A 14,469-nucleotide genomic window follows, 5' to 3' on the forward strand; every position below is an offset into this window, starting at 1 on the left:
TGGTTGTCGTTGCTAATACTTGGCGAGTCTGATTCTTGCTCATCGCCATTCAAATCTCTGTTTCTTGAGCACCCTTTTACTCATCCAACCATGGGGGATCAAAACGCGGCGTTGGCAGGAATCAGGCAAATAGTCAAGATGAAGTGGATGCTAAAGAAATGGCAATCAAGGACAAGGGCCATCAGTAAAAAAGAGAAGCAATCAACTGCTGTCAGTGAGGAAGAAGAAGATCAGCCCAAAGCATCAGCTAGTCTTCCTTCTATTGACAAGCGACTTAAGACAGCAACGATTCAGTCTGACTCAGATGAGGAGGGCTACGACAGCTCCGGAGTCCCACCTGATGTTCCCAAGGGTTGTTGTGCTGTCTACGTAGGACAAGAGAATCGAAGGTTTGTCATACCGATGAGGTACCTGGGGCTTCCAGCATTCAAGGTGCTGCTTGCGAAAGCTGAGGAGGAGTTCGGATTTAACGCTCACTGCGCGCTTAGATTCCCTTGTGAGGTGGAGACCTTCAAGTACATTCTCCAATGCATGGAGCGATATAAAAAGGACATCCTCGATTACTATGGTAAGTTTATCTTGTCTACTCTTTTGTTGATCTATCAAAATTTAGTCTCACACATTCTTTTTACTGTGTGCAAAAAATCTTGAATTTTTAGCTATACAAGATCCAGACCCACAAGAAAATCAGAACAAAAATATAATTAAAACAATAATCATTGCACGAGTCCAAACCATAGTGAAGTTATGATGTGTCGTTATAACAAGAATCCTCATTATTAAAGAGTAAATCATGCCAAAAGCAAACTATCTTAGGCCACCATCATACTGTACTTGATTCATTGTGTACTCTTTTGCTTCTGCAGAAGAAGCAAGTTCAACAGACCTGGAGGAGGAGGATTAACTGCCATCTGGACTTCATTTTACTTAGGAAGGATTGGAGCTCTCGAACATTTTCAACTCAATGTTTGCTTTCAAGTTAGTCTTCTTTTTTCTGGGTTTCCTTTTTGGTGGTTGTTTGTCTTAGAAGTCTGATCTTCTTAGGGTGTCTACCTTCCTGCAAGGTCTCAACTTTGTTTGTCTTGGTTCCCTTCTTTGTTTCCTGCATACTTTTACTGACAGTGCATCTATCTGGTGACTCGCATATCATGTTTGATGATGTTTTCTTTTAGAATGTGATTGTTGGATTTTAATAATCAAAGTTCAGGTTTCGTTTGATTTTTATATTGATGAAATAAATGTGGACCATTCCGATCCAAAAATTAATTTTTCTTAGAGTCCAAATCACGTAATTAATTCGACTAGACAGCAGAAGTGCCGTCTGCATGGCTCATAATTTGAGCATGGTTCCTACTGCTACTGTTTCATAATTAAGCTTGCTTCCTACTCGTACAGGAGCTCTGCTACTGTTTCATAGTTTGACTTGTCTTCGGACGGTTGAACTCATGTGTGCATTGACTTGTTCGAGTCTTCTTTTTTTTTACCACTTTTGGTTAAGTTCTCCTGTCCATGCACATGGACAGACGATAGATTTTTTTGCCCCACGAACGGATTTTGGGTAAGGAGATATTGCACTTGGCGAAGACGACAAATTAATTACAAAGGTAATAAATGCACTAAATAAAACATTGCATGTGGTGCTTTCTTTCGACCCGCCGATAACATCAAACCACGTGACATGTTCTTCTCCTTCGTCTGCTCAATTAATGATCATCTAAGTTTTAGAGACTTGCTAGCTCTAATTCTCGATCACTTAGTCAACGATTTTATTATTATTATGTGATCAATTTTGACTCAAAGTGAGTTGGTCGTCTAGTAAAATATTCACAAATAATTTTAAACTTTGACACTATCAAAAAATTAAGAAATACAATATTATCCTGCTTTTTTAAAAAAAAATAAATAAAATCTAATATTTTGTCACATTGTTAAAGGTGCATCAATTCATTAACTTCTAGCCTTTTGGAATAATAATTAATCGACTTAATTGATTAATTTATTGAACTATATGCCACATAATTCCAATGATTTAATAGTTTCACTTATTGGCTAATTAGTTTCTAAACCAACTGAGTTAATTAATGATTGCTTTTTCACAAATTAGCCCAATATTTTATATTAATGTGTTGTACGGCCCGGGTTCTTCGCTTCGCATCACATGGCCAGAACATGCTTCGACTTAGCTATTGCATATCTCCTCTTAATTTATATAAAAGGTAAATAAATAGATAAATAAATATACCGGTTAATTAAATACTTGTAATTAAGTGTCCCCAACTACAAAATTGTCCAACGAAAAAAAACATAAATAAAACATCATTTAATTCCTTGGAGCTCGATTGCATGTTTTCCCTTCTTAATTAATTACGAGGACGACGGAGTAGGAACTTAGTTTTTTTTAAAAATATATTACAAATATATTTTTATTATTATTATTATTTATAAAAATAAATAAATAAATGGTCATTGAATTCCTTAGGCGGCAAGATATATTATTTTTTTTGTTTTTATTTTAAATATATGTGAATAATTTACATGAGGAAAATAAATATTTATTTTGAAGAGAAATCAACTAACAAAAGGAAATTTTCTAAGACCACCAAATTTGGAGCAAGAGCTCATGCTTCCTCAGATAAATAGCTAATTACATTAGAAATGATGGTTAATATAATTAATCATCACATTGTGATTTTTGCAGATAGGCCCCGATAATAAAAGATAATGCCGCAGCATTACCTTTTTTTAAATCACACTAGTTTTCTACTTTGCGCGTCGATCGCGCAGTTCGGTTGCTCCGCCGCGTCTATTCGCCGGCGTAGAACTCGACCAGCTCATCCAGAGGCTCCGCCTGGGGGTCGGCGTTCTCCAGCATCCAGAGGAGGTGCTCGAACAGCACCACCTCGCAGGCCACCACGGTGCCGCCGGCGGCGGAGGTGCCGGAGCGGTCGGCGAGGACACGGAAGAGCGGGTGGCCAACTAGCTCCTCGCTGACTAGGTACCGGCGGCGGGACTTGCCGACGTAGACCGGGTGGAGGCCGGGCGGGACCTCGTCGCCGCCCCTGAACGAGGCAGAGTGCCACGCCGCAACCGCCTCCGCCGCCGCCGCAGGTGACTCGAAGCGCGCCGAACTGCCAACGGCGGAGGAGTGGATGGCGGGGGTGAGTCGTCTGGAGGAATGCCACCGCTTGATGATGCACTTGAGCTTGCTCAGCTTCCCGTTGCCGCTCTTCGCCATGAATTCTCGGGACAGAGGCGGTGCGGTTGTGGGTCTGGGTCTGGGTGTGGGTGTGGGGTTGGGGAAGAAGGTGGAGTATAAATAGCTGCACCAATGGGTCCGACTAGGACGCCACCGACCAACGGTTGTCTGGTGTATGATGAGTGAGTTAAATTTATTGGTGCTATTAAATTCAAAATTATCCTAAGGATTTATTAATTAGTATTAGAATATCTTTTAAGATTTCACAACCTTCTCTTTCAGGAAATCAAAATCAAAATTACGTATTCAATTTCAGATAAAATTAACAAATAAACTTAAAAAACTTTGAATCATTTTAAATTAAAATTAATATATTCATGAAAATCTCTTTAGTGTAAATTAAGGATGATAAATTAAATTAAAAATACATTTCTAAATTTTTACTCTATAAATTTAAAACTCCATTGCTTTTGAATATATTAAGAAAGTATAAATATAATAAAAATATTTTCAAAAGTACATTAATTTTTGATTTAAAATGATTCGAATTTTTTTAGATTTATCAATCAATTTTGAACGAAAATAGATCTACATCATTCAAAATTTAAAATTTTAATATTTTTTAAATAAAAGGAGTCTTAATATAGTCAGTGAATATTATTATTCTAAATTTTATAATAAATTTATGATAAATTTTATTAAACCTTGATAAATTTAAAAATTTGTTACTTACTATTAAATTCAGATCCGAAAATATAAATATATTAAAGAGTTTTTTAAAAATAAATTAATTTTAATTTAAAATAATTTAATTGAAATATTTAAAAAATATAGTACTAGATTTAAATATTATAAAAATTAATATATAATTTAGATAACATTGAAACTTACAAACGGCAGGAGGGGTCCACCCTAACCTATGTGGGGGCCAGGGGCGTCCCTGCAGGCATGCACGCAGGGTGATGGTGAATGTGCAAAAGGGAAGAAGAAGTATGGCTCTGAGAAGGCAGGCAGCATGGCAAGGGTCCACTCTGCCTTGTCTTCTTCACTCTATGGGCTAAAACTTTGACCATCCATCTCTTCAAACTCACTGTAAATTTATATCTAGATTTTTAAAATGCATAAATATATCTGAAAATATGTTCTTGATCAGCAGGGGTTTGTCTTTTTTTCAGATGTTCTTCTCCAATGCAACTTAAGAAGACTGAGACAAGTTAAATAGTCCAAATAGACATGTGAATGGAAGTTGGAATGTCCCAAATCCACAGGTTTGATCTGAAAAATGCTTAAAAAATATTTGATACATGAACTCACTCACAGTCCCAATGAGTGTGGGGAAAGTAACAATCGACAAGTGGATATTTAGGGTCTGAACACACACAAAAAGTTTTTTGAATAAATAAATAGCAATTAATCAGCCTTTAATGGAGCTGTCATTTATTGTTGTGGTATTAATTAAACAGTCGATGAATGGTGAAGTTCCTTTTGGACAGAGCACAAGAACTTGCATGGTGCCAATGGAACAGTTCTTGAAGGTGCCCTACAACTCTGCATTGTTCTACCTGCAGGGCCTGAGAAAACCAAGGCGATCGTTATCATATGAAGAAGAAACAAGAGTTCAGATTGTCTCCAGCATTCGGGATCAGATTATGATTGGTACTGGATAAAGTTAACTATCTGGAAAGTGTTCCCTAAACAATCATTTGAAGGGCCACTTTTGTAGCCTTCTCCTCCAAAGCACCTAACTCCATGTATTTTATAAGGACCAGATAGCCTCAGATTGATTCCCAGTATTAATCTATCAGCAAAGAGTTAATGAAACTTAAACTGTAATTAGTTGATAGAGCTGTACATCGAGTTGGAATGATTTGATGGCAATTTTCAAGGACTCCTCTGGTTCATCTGAAAAATGTATGTTTGCTGAATTCAGAACACACTGTGATACAGGATAAGTTTTGATATACTTTCAAAGTAGATAAACAAAAAGAGAAAAAAACTATGAACTAGTAATGCCCCTAAACTGTAGGCTTGTTCCTGTGGGCACATAAGTAAGCCCACAGTCTGTCCTGAAGCTAAGCTTTGCATTGCTGAGTTGTGTGTGGGGCATTCATTCCCATGTCATCCCTCTGGAGTCTGTAAAAATGTATGATTTAACTCGATCGAATCGATGGTGACTGAAGTCAGTGTGGTGTGTCCATTAATCTGGAGGAGTCGATGAACAAGTCTACTGTGTGCTAGATATGAGGAATCCAATAGCATGTGGCACAGGGACAAAGCTACTGTAGCTTCTAGTGCCAGAGTCCTTGCAGTTTGATCGCTCATGTGCTCGGCATAAAGGCGCTGGCGAATAGGTACCGAGGCACATTGAATGCGGTCGTAATGATCTGGTAGAAAAAAGAATGCAGTTGGAGGGAAGAAAGTGTGAGGGTAGGTTGGTCTGCACAGTTGCATCAGTGAAATGGTTCAATGCGAGATCGTGCAGTGTGATTGTCCTGAGACTGAGAAAGGAGGCAGTTCGATGAATCGTATGACGTGCTGTTGCAGTGGGGGACAGATAAATGTTGATCGTTGTTGCCACGTTGAGATATGCATGATGGAAGTCTTCTTCTTTCTTCCAAGGAGAGAAGCTTAATTACTGCAATGGAAAGAAAGGAGGAGAGTTTTGTTGTTGTCGTTGTCGTTCGTTTTCTTCGTTTTTTGCAGGATGTGTTGCACAGATTCTTGGCTGGTTTTGATTTGGATAGGAGGAGACGGGGAGCAAGATACGGGACATGATTACTTGGGGAAGAAAGACTAGATTTTTTTTAAAGGAAGAATTTAGTTAAAGAGCAGACCATTTACCACATCCATTTACCACGTATTCCAAGATCTAGATTTGTAGTACACACGTATTTTAAGATGTGCATTATTATTCTTTAGGGAGAAATGATCCCATGAATGAAGTGGACATGCCGCTTCTTTATCCTCACACCCTCACATCTTGAGTGGGTCACGTAGGACATTCGGATTGTAACTCAGGGACCTATGATTCGATCCCCAGCTACAACATATTTGTAAAAATTTTTCTCCAAATGGGGAACGCAATCAAAGGATGCTGGGCATCTGGATTGGCCGCCGTATGCGCTTCCCGATTTACCCTGGTGGTCGGGGGGAAACTTCCGTGGGACTGAGCCGACCACCCTCAGAGATGTGGCTACTGGGATTATCATTTTTTTTGAGTGGGTCACGTAGTCCCCGGGGCAATGGTGCAACGGTAGGACATCCGGGTTGTGACCTAGGGACCCGTGGTTCAATCCCGAGCTACGGTGTATTTACAGGAATTTTCCTCCAAATGGGGAACGCAATCAAAGGATGTTGAGCATCTGGATTGGCCGCCGTATGCGCTTCCCGATTTACCCTGGTGGTCGGTGGGAAACTTCCGTGGGACCGGACCGGCCACCCCCAGGGATTGAGTCCATGAGACTGATTGGGATTTATCATTTTTTTTTTTGAATGGGTCACGTAGGATGTGGGGCTTAGCAGAGAGCAAATTAGAAGATGAAGTCAATGTTGAGTGTCCCTAGTGACAGATGAGATTAGCGACTGTGGCTGAATCGAAGATGATGGTTAGCATCTATGATCCAATCGAATATGAGATCGATGTTTATGGCCAAGTCAAAGATGAGGTTAGCGTTTGAGATGGAGTCAAGTATGATATTGACGATCGAGGTCAAGTCATCATAGTTGACTTATCCTTGGACAAAGTCAACGATGTTTATGGCCAAGTCAAAGATGAGGTTAGCGTTTGAGATGGAGTCAAGTATGATATTGACGATCGAGGTCAAGTCATCATAGTTGACTTATCCTTGGACAAAGTCAACGATGTTTATGGCCAAGTCAAAGATAAGGTTAGCGTTTGAGATGGAGTCAAGTATGATATTGACGATCGAGGTCAAGTCATCATAGTTGACTTATCCTTGGACAAAGTCAACTCCTTGAGATGGGGTGTACTAAGTTAGTTCAACTAGACTCGAATTTCTTCTAAGTCAAATCTAATTCTTTTTAGTGATTGTAGGTTTCACATCACATATCTTTCACAAGATCTCTGTTTTTTCTTCCAACGCAGCAAAAAATTTTTTTGGTCGATTGATTTGTATATTTATTTATTCATTTTTTGCATTTGATAAAAGAAAATTTTAAGCACTAACTTATAATTCCCTGCTTCCAGTTTCCTGTAATTATTGGAAGGAAAAAAAATTGTGATAAACAATTATATAGATTTTCTTTAACTAAATTATGAGATTGGGCCGGGCTTTTCAATTGATCGATCCCCATGGCTGAACCAGAAAGCCCAAGCCTCGGTTTGATTTAAAGCCCAAGCCTTCCAATTATATAGATTTTCTTTAACTAAATTATGAGATTGGGCCGGGCTTTTCAATTGATCGATCCCCATGGCTGAACCAGAAAGCCCAAGCCTCGGTTTGATTTAATTTAAAAATAAAAAAAAAATTAAAGGGGCATTCCGAGAATTGAACTCGGGACCTCTCGCACCCTAAGCGAGAATCATACCACTAGACCAAATGCCCACTGTGCTATAACATTTGATTTTATTAAATAAGGTAATTTATAATAAATGAAAAATAAGGTGAGTCGATGACGTGGCGTCCGCTCATTAGTTTAAAGAAGTACCTTGGGATTCCGATCCGCATGATTCTACCTTTCTATTTTAACCGTTCGATTTGATTCAATCCAATGGTAGAAAATACTTTTCTTACCTTCCGGCCTTTTTTCCCGCTCAAAATCTCGGTCACCGCCTTTCCCTATTTAATCCCCTGGTTCCCTCGATCCATCGTCGGTATCTCTCTCCTACCTCAAAACCCTAATCTTTGATTTCTTCCTTGATCGGGCGATAGATGGCGAGGACGAAGCAGACGGCGCGGAAATCCACCGGCGGCAAGGCGCCAAGGAAGCAGCTGGCGACGAAAGCGGCGAGGAAGTCCGCCCCCGCGACCGGCGGCGTCAAAAAGCCCCATCGGTTCCGTCCGGGGACGGTGGCGCTGAGGGAGATTCGGAAGTACCAGAAGAGCACCGAGCTTCTCATCCGCAAGCTTCCGTTCCAGCGCCTGGTTCGCGAGATCGCCCAGGACTTTAAGACGGACCTTCGCTTCCAGAGCTCCGCCGTCGCGGCCCTCCAAGAGGCCGCCGAGGCTTACCTAGTCGGTCTTTTCGAGGACACCAATCTCTGCGCGATTCATGCCAAGAGGGTTACGATCATGCCTAAGGACATCCAACTCGCCCGTCGTATCCGCGGGGAGAGGGCTTGAGAGACGTCCGATTTGTTGCTTTTCATGGGCGGTGGCGCTCTGTTTGGTATGTAGCCGCCGGAAACTAGCACTTGTGTATGTTGGAATTTCCGTATGTTAACGGCGAACAACATTTTGCCAATCTTTTCTTGACTGAATCATCTCAGAAATCTGAAGTTCGTTTGAAAACAAACAATCATGCGATTCGTTTCAGATTTTTTAAATAGATATGCTAATTTGGAGAGCTTTCTTAAGTCTCAACCTTGGAGCTCTATATCCTTAGCCCAATGTCAATAACCGATAGATTTTGGTCGTTGGCGATTGGCCGGTGGGAGGATTGGTCAACGCCTCCTGCTTGGCTTGATTTCATTTCCCGTTCCAGGTCCAGCATAAAGACAACTGGCAAGCGCCGCGTATCCATTGTTTTGGGTTTCTGGCATGGCGGCGTGCGCGCCGTTTAAAGTTTAGTTTCGTTGGGAAATCAAACGCCGGTTGGTCACGGCTATCTCTGGTACTTTTAGCACCCACAATTAAGCTTGTTGCTTCGATTATGATTACGTAGAATGGGAGAAAAAACACACAAAAAGTGATTTTTCATCAGTATATTTTCGTAGAAATAAGCAGAAATGCCTCTTCTGCTTGAATTTGTTAGCTTTTTAATTTCTCATAAGGCAAGACAACTATGAAAATGGAGGTGTAGTGGGGAAGTGGAAGAAATAATGAAATGGCGCAGTCGTTTTACATCAGAAAACTAGTGTGGTTTGATGCGGTCGTCGTGGACTCGTGCGAAGAACGACGAGCGAACAGAGAGTCAAAATCTTTTGGGTTCTTCTCTTCTAGTTCTGGTATGAGTAGTGATCAAGACCTCTGCTAATGCTCATCCATCCTTCAATCTGTTCATCACCATATCGAATTGTTGCTTTCTTGCGTGTCTCTGCATTCTTCCTTTTCTGGTTGGTTTTGCTTCCGGCGCTTCGGTTGCGTCCAGTCTCTCTGAAGGTAATATCGCTCTCCCACAAGAAAAAAAACATCTTTTCTTCTATAAAATGGATTTTATTATTAAGCTGACGGAAAAAAAAGTGTCATTTTGGCTTCACAATCAACATTTCCACAACCTTTGTCTACAAAAATCTGCACGAATCGGTTCTAGAGCGGTCAGGTTGGGCTTTTTATCTTTTGGAAGGAAAGAATTTTCCTTCTTGAACGTGTTTACCATTTGGACAATACTCCAAGTCTCCATTTGGAAGTCCATTTTGTTTTTCTGTTGGTATGCTATTGATGGCGAGCTTAACAGGGAAGGGAATCCTCCTCCCCCCACGTAATGCTGATTTGGTTGCTTGATCTTCCTTGTTTCTTTAGTTTTTTCTATTTCTGTATGCTTTCTCAATGGAGAAAGGAATAAAACATAGGTGAAGCCCCTCTTCAATACTATGCGTAGCTAGTTGAATCATTTTTCCTTCCATAAATAATTATTTCTCCCTTCTCAAATTTGTCTATATTTTCTTCATCTCCGTATTGCAATTCGCAGTTCGGTGTAAGTTCTTGAGTTGCAGTTCAATTTCAGTTCTTTGAGTTGCACACGACTTCTTCTAGATTTTCTTCATTGTGGTGTGCTCCAATTGCCCAGTCAATTCTTCCAACTCTTCTTACTTTTAAGATCTCCTCAATCTTTGAGTAGGTTTTGTTACCAGGACGAGCGAGGCTCCCAAAGCTCAGAAAGACGACATGGCTGGCCGCAGCTTAACTCGCGTTCTTAGCTTCAAGGAGCGTCTCACCGGTTCCCTTTCTGCCAATCCCAACGAACTCCTGGCCGTCTTCACAAGGTTCGGAATCAACCGAGTTTCCAGAATTTCATTCCTGTAAATTTTCCTCAGAAACTGATACTTTCCGCCTTCCAATGTTCAGGTATGTTAACCAGGGAAAGGGAATGCTGCAAAGGCACCAATTGCTCGCCGAGTTCGAAGCGGCATTCTCCGAGGAAGAGAGGGAGAAGCTGAAAGGAGGAGTCTTTGAAGAAGTTGTGAGAGCTTCACAGGTGAGTGAGTGATGGTGCCGACAGTCCAGAACTGAGTTCTTTCTCTGCTAAGGCACTATTGAAACTGATCGCTCTGTGATTTCTCAGGAAGCCATCGTTATACCTCCGCTCGTCGCCATGGCGATTCGCCCAAGGCCTGGTGTCTGGGAGTACGTCCTGGTGAACGTCAGTGATCTGGGTGTCGGAGAGCTGACTGCATCTGAGTACCTCCGATTCAATGAAAAATTGGTGGACGGAGAGTATGCTTCTGCTTCTCTACAACACACAGGATGCTTTACCATTCTTAATTTTAGTGACGGCTCAATCAATCTTCTAATTCTCTAGTTTCGATAGCAAGTTCGTGCTGGAGTTGGATTTTGAACCCTTCAACGCTTCCTTTCCTCGCCCTTCGCTGTCGAAATCCATCGGCAACGGCGTTGAGTTTCTGAACCGGCATCTCTCTTCGAAGTTGTTTGTGGACAAGGAAAGCATGTATCCCCTGCTTGCTTTTCTCCAGAAACACAGTTACAAGGGAACGGTGATTTTCGCGTGCCATTAAAGCTTCTCTGTCACACGATAATTTGAATATCTAAGCTTGTTCGTCGTCATGAATGAAATGCAGGCGATGATGCTGAACGAGAAGATACAAAGCCCCAGCGCTCTCCAATCTGCACTAAGGAAGGCTGAGGAACACCTGCTGAGCGTCCCTGCAGATACTCCATGTTCCGAGTTCAATGATCGGTACCTTCACTCTGCTCATGGAAGAAATCAGTGTGAGTAGATTACTGAACATTTCTCTTTGTCTTAGGTTCCAAGAGCTTGGTTTCGAGAAGGGCTGGGGCGACACCGCGAAGCGCGTGCTCGACACCATGCTCATGCTTCTTGATCTTCTTGAGGCACCTGATCCATGCACCCTGGAGAAGTTCCTCGGAACAATTCCGATGGTCTTTAACGTCGTCATCATGTCTCCGCACGGATACTTCGCCCAAGCTAATGTTTTGGGGTACCCTGACACCGGCGGCCAGGTGCAAATCTTTGAAGATCAACAGGCTTCAACTTGGAGCGGCAGCTTTCTTCTCTTACTGATCTTTTTTTCTTTCTTTTTTACAGATTGTTTACATTTTAGATCAAGTCCGAGCCTTGGAGAACGAGATGCTTCTTCGGATAAAGCAGCAAGGCCTGAACATCACTCCCAGAATTCTCATTGTAAGCATGAAGCCTTGCCTATCAAGTTTGCATCAAATTTGGATTGATATAACTTTCCTGTGTCAGGTTACTAGATTGCTCCCTGATGCAGTGGGAACTACTTGCAGTCAGCGGCTCGAAGAGGTCGAAGGAACCGAGCACACGAGCATTCTGCGAGTTCCTTTCAGGAACGAACATGGAATCCTTCGCAAATGGATCTCACGTTTCGATGTGTGGCCGTACCTGGAGACCTACACTGAGGTAACCAACTCGGTTACTTGCGATCGCTCTTCGGAAGCTGAATGCCAATTCTCATCTTGCTCGTGCAACAGGATGTTATCAAAGAGCTCGATGTAGAACTGCAGGCGAAACCAGATTTGATCATTGGAAACTACAGTGACGGAAATCTAGTCGCATCTTTGCTTGCCCACAAGCTCGGGGTCACTGAGGTATTCACGTTTCCAAGTTCGATTCTTTCCACTTTGAAGCTAGTTACTAGTCACATCGCCATCTTTGTTCGATTTAAAGTGCACGATCGCGCATGCCTTGGAGAAGACCAAGTATCCAAACTCTGATATCTACTGGAAGAAGTTTGAGAAGCAATACCACTTCTCTACCCAATTCACAGCTGATCTATTTGCCATGAACCATGCTGATTTCATCATCACTAGCACCTTCCAAGAGATCGCTGGAAGGTAAGTAAGTTTTAAGTTTTCCTCCACAACTTATCAATCTTGTCCTAAAACTTATCTGATCTCGTATATTCCTGATGATACAGTAAGGATACGGTCGGGCAATACGAATCTCACACTGCATTTACCCTTCCTGGACTCTACCGTGTCGTCCATGGAATCAATGTCTTTGATCCAAAGTTCAACATTGTTTCACCTGGAGCTGATATGTCAGTCTACTACCCTCACTTTGAGACTGAGAAAAGGCTCTACCATTTTCATCCCCAGATTGAGGAGCTACTTTTCAGTGATGTTCAGAATGATGAGCACAAGTGAGAACATCTTACTTCATCAGGTGTTCCCCTGATCTTTACAGTTAACGAATTAGTTTTGGTTTTCTATGCAGGTTCAAGCTGAATGACAGAAACAAACCCATCATCTTCTCGATGGCAAGACTGGACCACATTAAGAACTTAACGGGTCTCGTAGAGCTCTACGGAAAGAGCCCGAGGTTGCGCGAATTGGTTAACCTTGTGGTGGTGGCAGGAGACCATGGCAAGGAATCCAAGGATATTGAGGAACTTGCAGAAAGGAAGAAGATGTTTGATCTTATTGAGAAGTACAATTTGGATGGCCAGATAAGGTGGATATCTTCCCAGATGGACCGGCTTCGCAACGGGGAGCTGTATCGATACATTGCTGATACTAAAGGAGCATTTGTGCAGGTAAATTGTTGAATGACTAGCTTTGTTTTACTGCTCAGAGCAAACTGACTGAGTTCATCAATTCTCAGTCTGCACTCTATGAAGCTTTCGGGCTCACGGTGATTGAAGCCATGACCTGCGGCCTGCCTACCTTCGCAACGGCTTATGGAGGTCCTGCTGAAATCATTGTTCATGGGGTTTCTGGCTTCCACATTGATCCTTACCAGGGCGATAAATCTGCTGAGATCTTGATCGAATTCTTCGAGAATAGCAAGGATGATCCCACCCATTGGGACAAGATCTCCAAAGGAGGACTTGAGAGGATCTACCAAAAGTAAGGCAGGCTTTCTTTCATTTCCCTCCCAAATTTGAATTTTTGTTCTCATTCCTGTCTGTTGTCTCTTTTCCAATAGATACACTTGGAAGTTGTACTCTGAGAGGCTGATGACACTGACTGGTGTTTATGGATTCTGGAAGCATGTATCGAACCTCGAAAGGCGCGAGACCCGTCGTTACCTCGAGATGTTCTACGCCCTCAAGTATCGTCCTTTGGTGAGTCGTGTAGAATGTGTTTGTAGTCCAATTTGGATACTTCTGATTGGTTGACTGATCCTAATCTGATTTGTTCAGGCGAACTCTGTTCCTATATCTTTCGACTCTGCCGCCGAGTAAACGTCTAGGATTTTGAGGATCAATGGAGTGAAGGGGAAGGGGGAAATGCTTTGTTGTGTTTCTTAATAAGATGTCTGCTCATTTTGTTTCCATTAAAACTTGTTTCTTTGTCATTGTTATCTGTAAGCTCCATTGCTAAAAGGTTCCTGCAATAAAACTTTCTTATAAAATTTAGTATCGAATCATTTTTATAAGAGAAATATATGATTATTTATAAATGAACCATCATAAATGATTATTTATAAAAGACAATGTTGAGTAAAAATTTAAAGAGCACCATTTATGCTCCTAGGGTATAGTACGACGGTGGATGTATAGTATTGTTGGCATAATTATCAAGAGTCAATTTAAAAAGATGATCACATGGAGTTGATCCTGTCATGTATCTAACGTCTGTGTATCTAAATGAATCTATATCCATGGGATCGACTATAGGATATCGTTGAAGTAGCTGATCTACCTTTCAAAGAGCACTATTTATTATTCATATATATATATATATATATATATATTATTTTTAGTACTTTTCAATATTATTATTTTTCGTCTAAATGACATGATTATTTAATTATTTTTAGTACTTTTCAATATTATTATTTTTCATCTAAATTTTTGAATCAGTTGAGACTTGAGTGTGTTGTAGTGGTTATGATTTTGTAAATGCTATAGATGTTATAGTAGCTATGATTTCGTAGTTGTTACAATGCATACTTAATCTATTTAACATTGGTAGAAATTTATATTG

The 14,469-nt window shown here is 41.1% G+C and overlaps 4 protein-coding genes and 1 non-coding gene across 5 annotated transcripts; 3 read left to right on the forward strand and 2 right to left on the reverse strand.

Moving 5' to 3' along the window:
* The first annotated feature begins 90 nt into the window (after positions 1-90).
* Positions 91-904, forward strand: LOC141815162 (uncharacterized). The gene is made up of 2 exons (XM_074703092.1): positions 91-568; positions 867-904. Exons 1-2 carry the CDS (start codon positions 91-93, stop codon positions 902-904), a joined length of 516 nt encoding a protein of 171 aa, XP_074559193.1.
* Positions 905-2,717: 1,813 nt separating this feature from the next.
* On the reverse strand, positions 2,718-3,266 carry LOC141815563 (auxin-responsive protein SAUR77-like). The gene has a single exon (XM_074703514.1). The coding sequence runs from the start codon at positions 3,233-3,235 to the stop codon at positions 2,804-2,806; it is 432 nt and encodes a 143-aa protein (XP_074559615.1). The 5' UTR covers positions 3,236-3,266; the 3' UTR covers positions 2,718-2,803.
* A 4,423-nt stretch (positions 3,267-7,689) lies between these two features.
* On the reverse strand, positions 7,690-7,761 carry TRNAP-AGG (transfer RNA proline (anticodon AGG)). Its single transcript has one exon. It is a non-coding gene; the product is annotated as a tRNA-Pro (tRNA).
* A 279-nt stretch (positions 7,762-8,040) lies between these two features.
* On the forward strand, positions 8,041-8,633 carry LOC141814205 (histone H3.2). The gene has a single exon (XM_074702151.1). The coding sequence runs from the start codon at positions 8,089-8,091 to the stop codon at positions 8,497-8,499; it is 411 nt and encodes a 136-aa protein (XP_074558252.1). The 5' UTR covers positions 8,041-8,088; the 3' UTR covers positions 8,500-8,633.
* Positions 8,634-9,568: 935 nt separating this feature from the next.
* Positions 9,569-13,869, forward strand: LOC141814206 (sucrose synthase 1-like). The gene is made up of 16 exons (XM_074702152.1): positions 9,569-9,637; positions 10,157-10,301; positions 10,384-10,513; positions 10,601-10,752; positions 10,838-11,030; positions 11,115-11,233; positions 11,301-11,517; positions 11,603-11,698; positions 11,765-11,938; positions 12,010-12,126; positions 12,206-12,372; positions 12,456-12,680; positions 12,755-13,073; positions 13,142-13,386; positions 13,466-13,604; positions 13,683-13,869. Exons 2-16 carry the CDS (start codon positions 10,204-10,206, stop codon positions 13,722-13,724), a joined length of 2,433 nt encoding a protein of 810 aa, XP_074558253.1. The 5' UTR covers positions 9,569-9,637; positions 10,157-10,203; the 3' UTR covers positions 13,725-13,869.
* Positions 13,870-14,469: the final 600 nt, after the last annotated feature.

Source organism: Curcuma longa, chromosome 21, assembly GCF_044706935.1.
Source record: "Curcuma longa cultivar G26 ecotype Majalengka, Jawa Barat chromosome 21, ITB_CL_G26_1.1, whole genome shotgun sequence".
In the NCBI taxonomy this organism is placed as follows: Eukaryota; Viridiplantae; Streptophyta; class Magnoliopsida; order Zingiberales; family Zingiberaceae; genus Curcuma; species Curcuma longa.